This window comes from Vespula pensylvanica, chromosome 9 (genome assembly GCF_014466175.1).
Source record: "Vespula pensylvanica isolate Volc-1 chromosome 9, ASM1446617v1, whole genome shotgun sequence".
Lineage (NCBI taxonomy): Eukaryota > Metazoa > Arthropoda > Insecta > Hymenoptera > Vespidae > Vespula > Vespula pensylvanica.
This window is the reverse complement of record NC_057693.1, coordinates 4,274,341-4,291,784: the sequence shown is the minus strand read 5'-3', so window position 1 is coordinate 4,291,784 and position 17,444 is coordinate 4,274,341. Positions and strand designations below refer to the sequence as shown.

Here is a 17,444-nt window from a genome sequence, read left to right as displayed (position 1 = left end):
TTATATCCGTTCGTGTTCATCAGGCCGGTGCTTTATAAATTTTAAGGAGTTTAACTAATTACCAAAGTTTCCGGTTATAATGAGGAAGAGAGCGAGAGAGAGAGAGAGAGAGAGAGAGAGAGAGAGAGAGAGAAACGTCTGGATCTTGGTCTTGTTTCTTCGGTGGCCGGCCGACGAGGGCGAAGAAAACTTTTTGAATGCCTTAAGCTTCGACCTTCTCCCCGCGAGCTCCTTATCGCTGCCCATTTCGAATGCTCGTTATTTACTCTTCTACGAAGAAAAATATCGCGAGCCATCGTAGGAAGCAAGGCGCTAGGTGAAAAAGGTGTAGGTTTCGTGGGTGCCTCGGCACCGAGCGCGGATCGACGACGGATTTTGATTTATGTCCCGAAAATGGAAATTTCGCGTTGGGACGGCCTTCGAGGGTTTCTCACCTTTTTCCCTCCATCCATCCGTCTATCTCCTTTTCTCGAGCGTCGATAAAGTTATCCAATTTCGACGTAGCTAGTCATCTCCGACGAGTATCGCGACTTCGAGTAACCGTTCCACGTTTTTTCGTGCAAGCATCGAACGAAGAGGGTTTTTATTTACACGGATAATCTACGCGAGAAAGGAGAGCCGATGGGGTAACATATTTTACGTGTACGAACCGCATTACGTTGTACCCGTACAGCTGGACCTGCTTAAAAAATGTTTATTTTCAATAAAACGTTAATTCGATTATCCTATATCCGAGTATGTTCAACTTTTACGCTTTTACGCTTTTACGCTTCTACGCTTCTACGCTTTTATGCTTTTTCCTTCGGGTTGGGGGAAATAAGTACGTAGCGCGTGCTCGGCTGTGTTCAAAGTACCGAGGCAGGAAGTGCCGAACCAAGAGGGCAAGTCCGTAGTCCAATCAATAGCCCGTGATGAACGGTCGAATGGCTAGTGGCGCGGCACTGATGGCGTATAGAGGATGAAGCGGCTCTATGAATTATTTAGCGCTAGCCAAGTGGCCCTCCGTGTATTTGCTCTCCTCGAATCGTGGTTGGCTGGTCCCGGAACCTTCCGGTTTCAGGACCTTACTTGATTTCATCCCTTATACGAGATCGGCGCTCGCACACCATCAAAGGCCATAACTTGCGCGACGGACCGTTGCCTTCGGTCGAGGCTTTGGCTAGCGTTTTGGGTTCACGGCCCTTACTAGGTCACGGCCGTTCGGTATCCCATAGAAACTTGGGATTTCGTTCGATCGATACGCGATAGTTGTACCGTTAGGGCCGAGCAGAGAGCATATCCTCGACTTTTCTCTATCTCGATGGATATGGTTCCTCCCTCCCTCCCTCGAGATTCCTCTTAAACGGCAAAATCTCACGAATCTCGAGATCGGCCTCTCCGATCGACTCTCTCGAGCGATTCGATCGTCTCACGAGGCCGTACCTCTACGTAACCCTATACGCGTTACTCCCTCGAAATCGTTCGTCTCTTTGTTCTCGTCTCGTTTTTTTCTTCCAACCGTCCCTTCTCCCTGCCTCGCAATACCATCGACTACTCGCTTCTCGAGTAGAAAACGCAAAGAGTAGGCGCATCCAATCGAGAAACTAATCATTTTCTAGACATCGTATCATTTATTACTCTGCGAAACTTTGCCTCTCCTACGGTTTTTCCCTTAAAGCGGACCGTCCTTTAAAAGCCGAACGTCTATCAGAATGTAATTCGATAGGAAGAAAAAGATTCAAACGTAACAATAGACGCGGGCTGTTCTATCTATCCGCTCGATCCTCTTGATTCCAATCGCGAATCGTCTAATTCCGTTTAGTCCGTTTCCGCGGTAGGACGACAGAGTCGGTAAGCGATGGGCGAACGTGAAAGACGCTTACCGTGCTCTTTCCTTTCACGCTCTTCCACTTGCCATTTTCCTCTTCCACCTAATTTATAAACGTCCAAACCGGACGGACGAACGAACGGACAGAATCCGTCTGTCGGTTATGCGACTTGGTACGTCCCCTAATACGATATCGATTCTATCTCGCGTTCACCGGTCTACGGTTTGCCAGCGTGGAATTTGCATACGCGCCATCGTCTCGCGCTACTGTATGCGGGACACACTCGATTATATCGTAAAAGCGAAGAGAAGCCAACGGCAACGGAGGATCGCTCTTTGGTATTTGCCCTTTGATCGCGGGAAAATTGCATAGTTCGGCGTACGGATTAGAAATCGATCGTAGGAGAGCTGGCTTCGTTAGGCCCTACTCGTCGGTCCGTTCAAACATCAAAGATCTTTTGACTCGTCTCCCAAGATGACGACGAACGTCGAACGATATATACGATGGAAGAACGAATGACGTCGAAGAAACGGAGAATATCGGAGACTCGAAATGCTCACCTATCGTTCGGTGTATCGTTTCTCTATGACAGAGAGAAGAGAGATTAATGCCGATTCCGAGGACCGTCGAAACGGTATCGCGTTACTCGCGACTTTGCCATCGTAATTAATCGAACGCGATTTGCGAAGCCGATAGTGCGAGGAACCGTGCGTTAAAGCATTAAATGGCCCGATCGCGTTTACGGAATGCTCATTGAATATTTTGTAACCATTGCGTATACAGCGGAGATAACGCGGAGATCATATTTCTCCCTTTAATTATACTTTTTTTTCCATTCTCCCAACGATCATTTCTCCTCCCCTCCGACCACCTACCCACCGAGAACATTCGTCCTCGCGCGTACATGTACTTGTACACTGGCGTATCACTCGGATAAGCGATAATCGATTAGTAACAATGCGCGCATACCGATCATTTCAAATAGAATCGAATCGGATTACGAATCGGCTTGCTAGGGTAATCGATCGTATCGCCGGGAGGGCAACGATATCGGTATTCATCGACTATTTTCTATTTAACGCGTGCATTTCCTTGTCGTTTAAAAGAAAATATCTATGTGTCGTCAAATCGATAAATCGTAGATAGATTACGATCAAAGCATTGGATTGCATTAAAGCGGATTGAATTTAAAGCGTCGAATCTCATTCGTATACGTACCTTGGCGAATCTCGAGAACGTTCCCGGGGATCCAAATTGTTCTCTTTACGGTCTCGCGAGAATACAAAATAACACGCGTTCAAATTCGCGGCCGATGAGGTAGGTCGGGGTGGGAGGAGGAACGGGGAGAAAAAAGGTCAGAATAGGAAAGTAAGTAATTAGTAATAAATTTTCGCGATCCACAAAGCGTACGGTTTTCTTTACGAGTCGGCGGATAACGCATCGCGTCGGCTCTCGGTTGGAATTCGAAATGCGAAATGGGGAATGCGAAGGAAGATAACGGAAGAAGATGGAAACGCGAAGACGGTATCGCGGCCGTAATAAAAGCCGGATAATATAAATATATATATATACATCGTACGAATGAGAACTCGAAAGATGTTCAAAGTACGAAACGATGGGGGAGTAAACGTTATTCGACGATACATACTTTCCCCATCCTTTTTTCCTTCGTCCCGAGCTTCCTCGAGTTTCATCGACTCCGCGATCCTTCTTTATTCGTCTTAATCGCCATCGCGTTTAACGCTCGTTAGTTAGTATCCGTACGCTGCGCGTAAATCAGAGCGGCCGCTTTTCCGCGCGCGGTATAACAGTTTGAAGCTTTAGACGAATCTCTTTAGAGAGTTTCTTCGATCGGAGACGTTAGGAAAATCTGGAAAACGCAACGCGTCGTATCGTCGATAAGTATTGTCGAACAAACGAGTGGGTACGATGGTACCGTTTAGGATATGCGCTCGTTAATATAAATTACTTTGTTTTTTCAAACGAAAAAAATGCAGGAAAAATTCAAGCTCGTCGGTCGACCTCGCTCGAGATGATAAAAGAGTCAAACGGGGACCGCGTTGCGCGACGTTTATGTACGAATATAAAAATCAGATGCGTTCGTTTTCACGTTGCCGCCTATGCATCGACGTGTATACATATGTATGTATGTAAATATTTACCGGTGATATTCGCTAAAAAATTTGTGGCTCACCGCGTCAGGATGATGCGTTCGGTCAGGATTCAGCGAATCCTACGAGTCATCGCCATCCGTACGTCTACGAATGCGCGCGTTCGATTCTATCTTCCTCGACAAATGTTTCTCGAATCTCGAGGGCAAGTAAGTAAGATATTTCCAAACTACCGATTCCGCCATCGAAGCTTCGACGTTACTCGCTGCGATCAGCGCTTTCTTACGATCTTGGACAGAGGGACAAAAGACCCGCGTTAAATGCGCGATCTCTATCGTACGGTCGCGATCGGTACAAAACAGTCAGCGAGATATATTCATTCGTTATTTCCGACTGGACTGTGTTCGGCTCGTCCGAGTGGTGCAACCGGAATTAGCTGCCCGGAAACTGTTCTCCCGTAACACGGAGTGCACTGCAATGAAAAATTTCGCTTCTCGCCAAGCCGTCCGCCCGAAACGTCACGCTATTCTGGAACATCCAGTTGGCAAAATAAATCGTTCGCGGCATCGCGAGGCTGATTCCATTACGGAATCAGTTCGTAACCGTGCTCGCGCCTATCTACCTTCTCTACCCTTGTACGAACGTACCAATCGCGTATTTTTCTTACTTTCAATGGGAACGAATAAGTGGTCTTTCGACACCTCGACGTCACGCAGAATTTTCAATAAAACTTGCCGTTAGGCGAGTCGCTCGATAAACTCGTTGCATAGGACGAAAATTGAAATTCCCGCCGGAGCCAGGATGACGAGGGACTGTCGCGTTTCGGCTCGATACGTTCTCGAATCGATCGCGAGAATCGATCGCGAGAATCGCTCCCGAACGTCGGCCGATGAAACTGCTTTCACAATCGGATTGATTTCCACGCGAATATATCGCTGGCTTCTCTCCCTCTCGCTCTTCTTTCTCGCTTCCCTTTCAACGTGTAGCTTCATATATGTACATGTACATAGCTCTCTTTCACACTTATTTTCTCGGATAAGGCAAGCGTATCGGTGAAGGGTCGGAACCGTTTGCATGAAAATGGATCGACAAGCGATATCAAAGTGCCTCTCTCGTCCATCGAAGGATATCCGCGCACGGAATATCGCGCAATAATTTTTTCCGAAAAATCGCTTCGTCTAGGTTCGAAACGGTCGTCTCTCTATTCATCCCTCGACCTCCATCTCTCTCTCTCTCTCTCTCTCTCTCTCTTCTGCTCGTAAATCGAACTCTACGTATATGGGATTATAGTCGCTCGAGAACGTAACTACGGCTAATCCTGTAGATTACTGTAGTTCGATGCTCTTATAAATCGACTTATTTACCTTCGAGGAAGAAGGACCGATTTGCATATACTTGAAACATACATCTTTTTTCTCGTCTTTAACGATATCTGTTTAAACAGCAGAAAATTTATTTTCGTCGGTCCAATAACATCCAACGTGCGAAACGAATCCGAACGGATCGACTAACGAATCTTTCAATCGATATCGGATAGTACATACCGAATCGAGAAATAATTCCTATCATTGATTACGAATGAAAAAGCGCCTGACGAAATAATCGAAATGACAACGAACTAGAGAATGTCGAAGGGGAAAAGTATTGGTATAATCGTCGTGAAGGCTCGTGGCAATGAGGATTCGAGAAGAGCGTCCTAACGAATTTTATAGCAAACCTCGCGCGAACCTCTTGACCGTATTTCCTGTGAACGCAGATTAGGAAATTGCTGCTCTCCGTTTTGCGGGAGTACACGTAAATTAGAATGCTGCTAGATGTGTGTGTGTGTATACATATATATATATATGTATATATAATGTATGTATGTATGCATATAAAGGCGATATTACAGCGCTTTATAGAACGGAGTCTCGCGTCGGCAAATACGACGTGGCGCGGGGCGTTCTAGCGTGCCGCGCGCGCGAACGTTTGGAACCAATTTAATGTTCTCCTTCCTTCTTGCTTTTCAGATCTGGACACGATGTTGTACGGATACACAAACAGCATATACGTGCTGGACCACACTCCGGAATCCTTGCCGGTGAGTATACGCGATACCTACGTATATACGGATACGTATATACAGATCCTCTTTCTCCTCTAGATATATTTAACCTTCGATATTTCCCAGGCTGATAGTTTGAGAAAAATACAATCGAGTTTAACAAACGCCGTTCAAATATTTTTCTACGCTTCGGAGATAGTCGTTGAATCGTACCACGTATCGTACATAGACTTATTTAAAGCGAGTCACGACTCGAAATCTCCGATCGCATCCTCCGATCTCTGGCATCGCTTCTCCTTCAAAGATCATATTCGATCGTATCGTCATATGTTTTGTACCGTAATTAGGAAAATTTCCAGGTGTTTGGTATCGAATAAATGTTACGAGTACGATCGGTTTTCACGCGCGAAACGCGAACGCGCGTTATTGCATTAGCCAAAATGAACTGTACTCGTTGGAATAGCCTCTATTAAACGTCCGTTAAACAGTCTGGATGCACGTCGTCTATGTACGTACGTACACGTTCAAAGAGTACCGTGGAACGGAGGAGAGAGGGAGAGAGAAAGTGGGTCCCGTTAAAATATAGAATAATAATTGTAATTTTATCTGATATCGCCGTTATCGTTTCTTCGAAATCTTGGAACTTAGGAAAGAGTCTTTCTTCGACGAAAGATGGCCGATTTTAATCCTTCATAATTTTTCCCGATAGAGGATATTGGCTCGCCTTACAGTAGTTCGTGCCCTCGCAACTTTTCCAAAGGATGGAAAAAAAGTAGCGCGTAACGGAAAGAGAGAAATTCCGTAGTAGCGCAGAACGTAAGAGAAGAGAAATTTGTTACGGATAATTATTATTTCGTTTACGGATAATTATTAAATTAGCTCCGCTGATAGCATAGGCACCTTGTCGACCGAATTACTTTTCGCATTAGCTTCTCCATTTAACGTCTGACGCGATCACCGATTACCAATTATCGCTAATTAACAGGTACCTCTTGACGATTCAAAAGGATCGCGCGATAGCTCGTAATTTCGAAAACAATTATTTGCATAAAACGCTTTTTATCCCGTTTGTCATGGGGATGCATTAAGCTCAGCCGCTAAGTCGCTAATTAATCTAAATATGCTTTTAACGAGTACGTAACGAAGCGTCTTCCTTTAAAAATTGAATAAACATTCGTCGTTGATCGATCAACAAAGATCAACGAAAAGAAATGTTTTAATTTATTTTTCGTTCTTTTCGCAAAAATTTCACGCGTCATTCTCGTTGGCGTGCTATTAAAAAACGTAGAATTTAATTAATCTAATGAGTTTCCGGTACGTGGGCCACCTTTTTAATTGGAACATCGAGTCGCATCGTTATAGCAGGTACGTAGCAGTCGCAGTCGCAGTTAACGGGCAAATGGATGATGGCGATGGCCCGTCTACGTTTGCGTCCTGTAATTGATCGATAATTGCTTTTAGTTGCCAACGGATCGTTCTGCGAACGTTGAAAAACGTAATGCCGTGCGATGCTAACGAATAATTCCATTGCAAAAAAAAAAAAAGTTATTCGAGATCGAGCTCTTGTTCGTTCTCGTTAATATACAAATTATTTCACTCGGCACTTTTCCCGTTGGACGCGTGAAGTAGAGAAAGGTGAGAAGGTGGAGGAAAAAACGAGTGGCAACGATTCTTTGATCGTACGGCCGCACGGTCCGCGTTCTTCCTGCGAAAGGAGAAAAAGAGAAAAGGGGGGAAAGGAGGTCGCACGCGTGGCTTGAAAATTAGTCGGACGATTAAAAGGGTTTACCAGCGTAGTTGCGGCGATCGATTGTTACGCGAGGCGAGACAAAGACCGCGAGAAAGACCGCGGAGGAGGAGAATAGGGAGGCGTACCGCGAATGAAAAGCAACGCGGAAAGGATCGGTCGTTGGCTCGAGGCAAGAGAAGGTATCACCTTAATTAGCGCCTCTGTACTTCCCGTTTCGCTTCGTACCGCACTTCGTGCGTACAGCTCGATGCCCCGTATCTGGCGCCATCGCCGTCACAGCTTCGACGTTACATATCGTACTATCGAACGAACGATGATCCGTTAGAGGAAAAGGAAGACGTTCTCTCTGGCTTTTACCGCAATAAGACGTGAGGTAGCGCGAGTACTATCGGGAAGAGGATATCCACGAAGCGAGGATCTAGATATTCTCTTAGCGATGCGTCGAACTCGAATTCTCTCACGCTACCGGCCCTGATGGAAATCGCTCACTGTCGTCGGTAAGCTTCTCGTCGCGAAAGCGCTCTCTTCCTTTTACCTTCCGCTCTCTATCACGGATCAAACGAAATATCGAACGCATACGATCTCGATTTACTCGGAAAAGCTCGAACCTGGAAAATCGTTGCGGATTTCGACGTTGGCCGAGGGACGAAATCCCTCACGGCATCGCCCAAAGTTTTCTCGGAACGGTGTTTGCATAATTTCTGACTCCGTCTTATCGCTTTCCCATTGTATTCTATTTTATCGTAGCGTCTTTCGATATTCCCTTTGCCGAAGAAACACGGAAGACGTATGAGGATCGTCGAATATTTTTCCAAAAGATACTGCGTTATTTCGACGATTCGAAAGGTCTCGTTCATCCAGGAGCTAGACTCATTTCGAAGTAGTTTTAGAAATAACTACGGTTAAGTGCGATGCATAATAGGTATGGCTGAAAATAGGTGAGGCGCGAATTTTCGAAAAGCGACGTCTCCTTGAGAGTCCGTAGGTGCCGACTCAACGTAATCATTGGTTCGCATTACCCCAGTTTCTCTCCTCTAAGTAAATCGAATAGCGAACGAACTCGCGGTTCTCTTGGGACATTTCCAATTATTTTCTTCCGGTAAGACGATTTCTGCATACCTCCTACGATAACGTTAACAATCATACACGCCACGAGAGCTTGCATCGTGTTCCCTTTTGGACGGGAAGAGATGGTTAGAGGACAGTCGGAGGATTTAATGACGCGGTACTCGTAATTAAAAACGGCACGATTTTGGATACCTGATTTACAAATGCGTAGGAGCGAGTGTACCGCGATCGATCTCCCCCGCGTGAGCGTCCGTCAGACCAAGGCAAAAAGCGATCCGCGTTGTGAATAAAAACTGCGCCGCCCGACTTTGAATTTATAAATCTCGTTTCCTCCGTTCGACGATCCTCGACAATACCTTACGTACCTCGTGCTCTGCCAACCACAGAGGTACCGAATATCCTTTACTACGATCCCTCGATGTGCCGGGTAACCAAAATTACTTCGACGAACGCTCGAATGAGCTCGAAGAAAAAGCCACGTCGATGTTCGTTTCGCTTTGGATTCGATTAGTTCAGTCGTAAATCGACCGAAGCAACGGTTAGCGTCCGTCCCATAATAGCGACAACGGCGAATCGTAAACGACGAGATCCAAAATGCCTCAATTTTTTCCAACGAACGCTCCTCTCGTTCGAAGCAAATTGCGTCTTTCCACGTTCCACGAATCGGCTTCGGCCGCGAATATTTCCAGCGGAAGCACCGACTCTCGGTAGGACGTGAGCAAGCGCTTACTACTTGGATGAAACTTGAAAAGGCTAGGCTGGGTTATTTTCTTGCTCCTTTCCGCGAGATACGGTAGCTCCTCTCGCTAGCTCGCGCATAGCTTCGTTGGGAAATGGCCTTTCGGCCCGGCGGCCGCTACGTAAAAGGTCTCGAAGCGTTTCTCGCGAGAGGACGCGCGAGATCCAGCAACGGCCTCGTTAGCGAAAAATGCGTTGGTACCCGGACGGATAATCGTCGGAACGCGAGGGCGAATTCTTCCTTTGGAAAATTATCGAGACGAGTCGAAAATTGTTAGGATCCGATACTCTCGAATGGACGAAACGTCCTCTCGTTGATCCATCGTTTTCGTTGCTCGTAGGACATGGATATGCTGCAGCTATTCGCATCGCCGGCAGGACGAGCACTTCTCAGTAACGACAATCGGCCGAGAGGATCCACGTCGACCTCCTCCTTGTCTCGAGAATCCTCCTCGAGGTTGAAGAGCGGCAGAAGGCCATCGGGAACCGGTACGGTCAGCGCGCCTACTTCACCGCCGAGGCAAAGAAAGTCGAGCGCGGAGCTTTACAAGGAGGCCGTAGAAATTCTTGGACTCACCTGTTCTCTGACCGACAGTTGCCGATGCATCGATTGTCAGGTAATCCTTACTCCGGTTTTCCTCCGTTTGTATCTCCCGAATACGCCGAATTTCGTTACGCGTTTCGATTATACGGCTTTAATCTCCGAGAAGTAAATCGATTTCTGTACCATTAAGGAATTTCAACCAAACCCGATCGAGATTCAACGCGTAATTGGCCTCGTTTGCGCGAGCCAATTATACGTTCCGATTGCTAACACCTAAAACGGCGTTAAAGAGAGCGACCCTTCGAACAAAGCCGTGGGTTATTTGAAAAGTAATTGCTCTGTTTATTTTCGCCTCGGTTCGTTCGAAACCATTTCAAACGAATCGCCGAATCCAGATATCGGGGATTTTAAGGGAAAGAATAGATCGCTCTGACACCGCACCTCCAATTTCTTAAAGCCTCTTTAAACGATTAGAGAAAGGTCTTGGGCAGTAATTAACCAAGTAAATAGATTCGTCGCTGCTCTCCCTATGCTTTTCGTAACAATGCATACGCTATGCCTTTGTTCGTTTCGTCGTTCGTCATCGACTAGAGGGTGTCGATCGTAGTCTCTTGGACCGTAACCTCTTGCTTTTGGGTCGAACTTATTCTTAGATTTCATTTTCTTCCATTATACCTTACTTTATATTTCTTTATACACAAGTGCAGGCATATCAGTTGCGTTTTATACTTTGATTATTTTAATGAAAATTTGTATCCTCTTTCGATTTAATTTCAGAGCAACTACTTCGACTGCGACGACGATTGCGGCGATGCAAGGACGGAATTGGCCGCCGGCACTCCCATACTGCTCGATCACGCTTTGTCGCATCCGTTGACATGTTCCATACAGTAGCAGGCCAAGTGGATAGAAGCTGCATCGGAGGAGAAGCCGCATCGTCGACCCTTTTATTAACTCAGCCTGCCACGCATCGAATACTTATCGGAAGGATTTTCCTTCGAAAAGGAAGCTAATCTTACGGGGCCGATCGTACGCCGAAGGACGATTAGAAGAATAAGCGAAAAATCTTATTAAAGTGTTATAAAAAAAATGGAAGGAGGACAAGCGACTTTCCTAAAAGGGGGGCATATAAACAGAAAAGAAAAAAATACCAATAAAGAATACACACGTACGTACATACATACATACACACATATATATATATATATATATATATATATATATATATATATCGAGACAGAGAGAGATTTGAAATTAGAAAATCCGAAGAGAATCAATTCGTTGAATAACGAAAAATGAGAAAAATGAGAAAGTAACGTTTTTCCTCCTTCGTGTCGTTCGATCGTAACCGAGTTATCTCGCAACCCGTCTTTCGGTAGTTAGTCCTGTCGAATTTCTACATCTCTTTTCACTATTGTCAGCTCGAATTATCTTTCTCGAATGATCACATCGAGTACACACGTACGTGTACTTTTGAAACATTCTGAAACAAGGAGGCACGTTGATCGACGATTATCGGAGATTAGGAAGACGAATAAATGGACACTAATGGCAAACTACGCCAAACTATCGATAAAAGGAAGATTAAGGACGAAAGTCGAGATAGCGTTAATCGAGTTAATCCTTGTACCTATACGGTGTCTGAGAAAATTATATTGATACGCTCGTCGTATATACATAGACATTATATTTACTACTCGTTTTATTATTATTATCATCATTATTATATTATTACTACAAATTATTGAAATCTAGCGAAATAAAGTATACCGTTGAATCGTACGCTCAAAGTTATTACACAAAGATATTACAAACGAGAAAAATCTGTATTTCGCGAAAATACGAGTACAGAGTTTCCCACCAGCTCCTTCACCACTCCCGGATTTCGCGTTCTTTTAAGTAACGAGCAGTACGAAGGTCCGCATATTACGTAGATCGTAATGATAAATGATATATGACGTAACTACAATATAAACGAAGTTAGGCCTGAGAGTTAATTATGCGTTCATTTGATCGAGATTGTAGCGAATACGTAGTGGAAAATGAAGGGAAAGGAATAGCCGAAGGTAGCCGAAAGAAAAGTTCGATGCTTTCGTCGTGAGCGATTTAGTGATCATAATGAAACAAAAGTCTAACGGTTGAAATTGTTATCGTATCGAAGAAGGGTTTTAGTGCCAAACAAGATTTTGCGCGTAGTACGCGTTCGACGTTCGTAAGGTAAACCGCTTACGAATTATGTGTACCTACCTTGTTGCTAAGCTTGCCAGATTATTAAATGAATACTTAAATAATGGATGAATAAATAAATAAATAAATATTAATATAAATATATATATATATACGTACATACATACATACATACACGTGCGTGTGTGTGTATGTGTGTGCGCGCGTGTGAGTGTGCGTGTGCGTGTGCGTGTGCGTGTGTAGGTACGGCTCGATCGTACAAGATATACCGTGGAGTTTTGGACGCTCCAATCGAGTTTTCTATGTACATCTCGAGTTACAAACCGAAGCCTTTCTCCAACTACATTTACAGGATTTCGTACTTACGTACGAGCGTAGACGTATACGTCGTTAAAAGTACATATAAAAGTAAAACACGATTCATCATTCTTTCCGCGTTTGACGAGAGAGCGAAAAAGAAAGGAAACGTTGTCACATTGTTACTTTTTTTTACAACGAGACATCTACCAAGTTATTCAAATCTTTTGGCAAAAGATTTTTCAAGGCTCTCCTATCTTGTAATAGGACGTACGCTGATCGCCAGCAGCGAATTACCGTACAATTTCAAGATTTCGATTTCGATTTCGACTTCGATTTCGATTAAATGCGTCTTCCTTTATCCAAATGTTTGCGCATATTCCAATCGTTCGCGACTCGTCGCTCTCGTACGTATGTAATGTATATCCATCGATCTTCCAAGTCGTCGTTTTATATCGCGCGAAATTATTCGATCTCGTCGAGATATCATCTGGTTTAATCTGCGATTGCCGCGATGGAATCTAATTAGAATAGAGAGCTTTCAACTTTTCAATTTTTCCAAGAAACAAACTCTCAAAGACAAGGGACTTTTGCTCTTTGCTTTTCAAAATCGTTAAATCGTTAAATCGTTAAATTAATTATACGCTATATCCGATTAGATGCTCATCGTTCATTCTCTTCTCGATATATCTACGTATTACTGCCTTTTCACTCGCGAACGAGGATCTATCGATTCCGTCGAATCCTTGATCGCGTAGAAACGTCTACGATCCATCGCTTTGCGATTTAACACACGATGATTGCATCGGATCGGCAACATTCATATTCTCATCCGCGAAAGTATAAGCGAAGAAATCAACAATAAGTCCTCCATCCTCCGAGTGAGAAGCATTTAAAATCGAAGATAATTCGAAAGCGCGACAGATATCGAGCTCTCTGTCTTTTAATCATTTTATAGCGACACGGTTACGAATAAACCAAAACGCATTCCTGTAAACTACGATGGCGTACTCTTGGATATGGCTAATATTCAAATATAGCATAATAAAGTATAACTCGATTTTCGTTTTAATCGTACGTTCTATCCTTATCTCCCTCTACTTTCTACCAAACGATACCCGCAGCATGCTTCGATCTTCCTTTTGAGATCCGTTTTTTTTTTTTTTTTTTCTTTTTAAGTGACATCGTATATATCCGTAACTAGTAAAAAATTCTTTAAAAGACCAGTTTTTACAAAGTCGCCCATCGGTCGGTTATTATTTTATTTCGAAATTAAACGAAAAGATCGCGCGTTATACGAAAATCAATTGTTCGTGTCGATAAGGCAAATCCCTGCGTAAACTCGTTCCAATTTACGATATTGAGAGATCTCACTAACCTAAAGTCGATTACCGTAGGAATCTACAATACTAACATTCGAGTTTCGTTAAATAAGGTTTAAACTAGGTATCTCTTTTATCGACCACGAAAAACTCGAGAGTAGAGGACTCGAGATGGAGTTAGCTTCGGTGTGTAACACGGAAACGGATAAGTACCAAAGATTATTTCTCCTCTGTCGATAAGCACGACGGAGAATGGAGAAAAGCAGAAGAGCAGAAAATTTCAACTGGGACCTTTTCACGATCGAGAGATGTTTCGTACGAGGGAAAGACATAAGATACAGGTTAAAACTGACGCGTACCGCTCGAAAATGTAAATGAAATCGATGTCCTATCTGTCCGTGTCAAATTTCGAGATACGAGATCGCGCAAACGCGGACGATTATCCTTTCGTAGTCGTAAAGATCTTTCCTTTGTCGAAGGATATCCGACGTTATAGAAGGATCGAACGAAGGTGACATCTTGGGTGCATTTCAGCCAAGATGCAAATCGAATTGGCGCGCGTCGAGGAATAAGATACTTTTATTCTTTGGTGCGTTCGCTTTTAAAGAGAAAGAGGGTCGGAGAGGAGTGTCCCCCCCTCTCTCTCTCTCTCTCTCTCGTTCCTCGCCCTAGCAAGGAGCGATACCTTTGGGAGCGTCGCTTATATCGAGTTAGACCCGTTTGAATACCGACGCCGGCGCTGCGCGGTCGCCGATACGATTCTCCCCGATGCTTCTGCGAGATATCGAAGGATCAAAAGTTGATACCCGTCCGCGGCTCTGCCAGCTATCCTTATACGATTATCCGTGCGACTCCAGCCCCTTCCTTCCTCCTCCTCGTTCGTTTCGATGGGAGGTTCGAAGAAAGCTAGAGCTACGCCCTTCTTAACGCCGCCGATGCAGTTGCCCGGCACCGCGTCTAGAATCCTTAAAGTTTCTATCGCTTTACCTCCCTACCCCTTGCGATGCGACCTACGGCACGCATAAAGTATTCCTAGGAGACGATCCGTTTCGAAACTGAGTTACGACTACTACGTGGTCCAGGTAGGCGCTGATAGGGCCGCTTGATCGACGGTCCCGTTCTCGAATTATGCGCGAGACACGTAAATAAGATATCATTATCGGGAGACGCGCTCTCTCTCGCCCTCTCCTCCCCCTCTCCACCCTCTCTCCCCGTAATTCTATTTTTACAAAAGCAACGATCGAGCCGAACCGTCGAACTTTGGAGAATGAAATTGTTCATCCTGCTGATTAAGAACGGGACGTAAACGTGGAACAACAATGAAAATATTATTTCTACGAGCTAAACCGTTGACGTTCGAAGCTGAAAGTTCGACGGTGGTTAGTTAAGACGCAAGAGTGGAGATCGAAAGAAAGTTCCTCGATCATGAATGTTAGATGCGAAGGAGATACATTGCGTCGCGGCGCAACGTGACCCCGTGCACATCCTCGGGAGTTGATTTCGCCCAAGAGGCTACGACGTCGACCGAGGAATAATCGCTCTTTGGGAATACGACTATCCAGCCACGACTAGCCGATAGCTATTTTCAAAACGAGCGTACCGATGCCCTATCATTTATTTAACATCCGTAATGAATCGACCTCTCCAGGGAATGGCGTCATCGCCTATCCGCGTATTTACGGTAAAGTTACTCCTAGATTATCGTCGATCGTTTCTTTCTCCATTTATCGGCCCCCTTAATAGATCGATTTAGCCTCCTTTCGTCGAACCTTTCAACTTTTCCGATCGCCATTAAATATTTTACATATCTAGATATTTCAAGGCATTTATTCGAGTATCGAATGAGTCTTGATTATCTTCTTTCGTTCCTTTCTTATTTCAATTCGACATATTTGTCCAACGTTTTATTTATCTAAAATTTTCCGTACACGCGTTTTGTAATAGAAAAAGAAAAAGAAAAGATGAAAGTTTCAACGAACGCTTCGATCAAACGTTTCGATCAAAGGTCCAATCCCGAAGGACGCATCGTGGAATATTTCAAGAGACCGAACTCGGAATTCGATCGATACTTGACTGTATTAAGTCGGTCCGGTCAAAGACGACTGATTGATCGTACCGAAGCGTGCCGTCGGTTCTTCCTTTCTTTTCCCGAATGCGGTAGCAACCATTTGTTTTATTCTTCGTGCCTTGCGCCGAGCTATTTGTTTAAACTCGTTCAAGACTCGGCTCGTTATTAGAAAAGCCTACTGACAAATGACAACTCCCGCGTCAGCTTGTCGCAACCTCGATCTTACGAAAGTTGATTAGTTAGAGAGAGAGAAAGAGAGAGAGAGAGAGAGAGAGAGAGAGACAACAATGGCGACCTCGTTATGTGCGAAAGAAAAGAGTAACGACCGGTGAACCTCTCGAATATTACGAGGCGTCTCGTAATTCATTTTCAATTAATTAAACGAACGTTCGTCGTCGCGAATTCGACGAAGGAAGCGTGCTAGTTTCGACCAAGACAAAATTCAGTCGTTCTCCTTCGGCCGAGGTAGCTGCTAAATGTGCGCACATACAGGAATCGAAGGTGAATAGCGGAAAGCGGACAGGGTGATACCAGCCAAAGTGAAAATTGGATAAAGAGTAAAATATAATCTCCTTTTCAAAAATTCCATTACCCGTATGTCCGCGCAACACCGCGCTGACGATAATTGGAAATTGACATTTTTTAATCCTCGCCCATTCCGGTTACTCCCGTGACAGGAAAATCCCCATAATACGGGGCTCGCGCAGCTTCGCGGAAATGAGATTTGCCTGCGCGCACTCGCGTACGCCCAACGTATGCTTTTTCCACTATAAACTTATCGTCAGCCACCTAACCGAAGAAGCTTACTCGCGTTTCGACTATCGCCGATGCCAATCGCCAAGGACCCATTGCGAATGTCCTTCCTCGCCTGTGGCTCCCGCTCTACGATTTAAGATAATAGTTTAATTAAGTTAAGTGCAATTGTCCGCTTCGATAGAGAAATTTAATAAAGTGGGTACATTGTCGCCTTTGGGTAATTAAGTTGATTAATCTTAACGCAAACGCGAACGTATAAGATAAATTACAATATAACGCGTTAACATGGTATGTACGCGATATCGTACGGTATCGAACTCGAATAATCGACCGATACGACACTCGCGATTTTTACCTTCCTTTTAAAGCGATCTCTCGAAAATGATAGATGGATACCTATATGTATATCCTATACCACTAAATACGCAGGTATATACGGAATATGAAGAGGCAATAAAAATGCCAGAGAGAAAAATAAAAGTCACCTTGTGCGAGTCGAAGATATCGTGGTCGGCAGCAAGGCGAAAGCAAGATTATCCGTAACATACGTATTTACGTTGTTCGCATCGTACCGTACAGTTAATACATCAGCCTCGGAAGGGCATGGATACCTCCGTACTCGTACGTATGTACATACGTATCTGTGTACGTGTAGAGTCAAGGCAGGAGAACGCGTTACGACATCCTCGGTTTCCACCAATTTGCCGACATGGTCGCATTCGTGGACTCGCTTGCTCGAGTTATTGCGGCG

At 44.5% G+C, this 17,444-nt stretch overlaps 1 protein-coding gene across 5 annotated transcripts in view; it reads left to right on the top strand.

Moving 5' to 3' along the window:
• Nucleotides 1-11,249, top strand: part of LOC122631479 — a 61,633-nt gene extending 50,384 nt beyond the window's left edge. For all 5 annotated transcript variants that reach the window (XM_043817208.1, XM_043817204.1, XM_043817206.1 and 2 more), the window contains 3 exons: nucleotides 5,929-5,999; nucleotides 9,861-10,136; nucleotides 10,841-11,249. In XM_043817208.1, coding sequence (XP_043673143.1) covers nucleotides 5,940-5,999; nucleotides 9,861-10,136; nucleotides 10,841-10,957 — 453 coding nt within the window. In that variant the 5' untranslated portion in view covers nucleotides 5,929-5,939 and the 3' untranslated portion in view covers nucleotides 10,958-11,249. The remainder of the gene's footprint in view (nucleotides 1-5,928; nucleotides 6,000-9,860; nucleotides 10,137-10,840) is intronic.
• The last annotated feature ends 6,195 nt before the right edge of the window (nucleotides 11,250-17,444 follow it).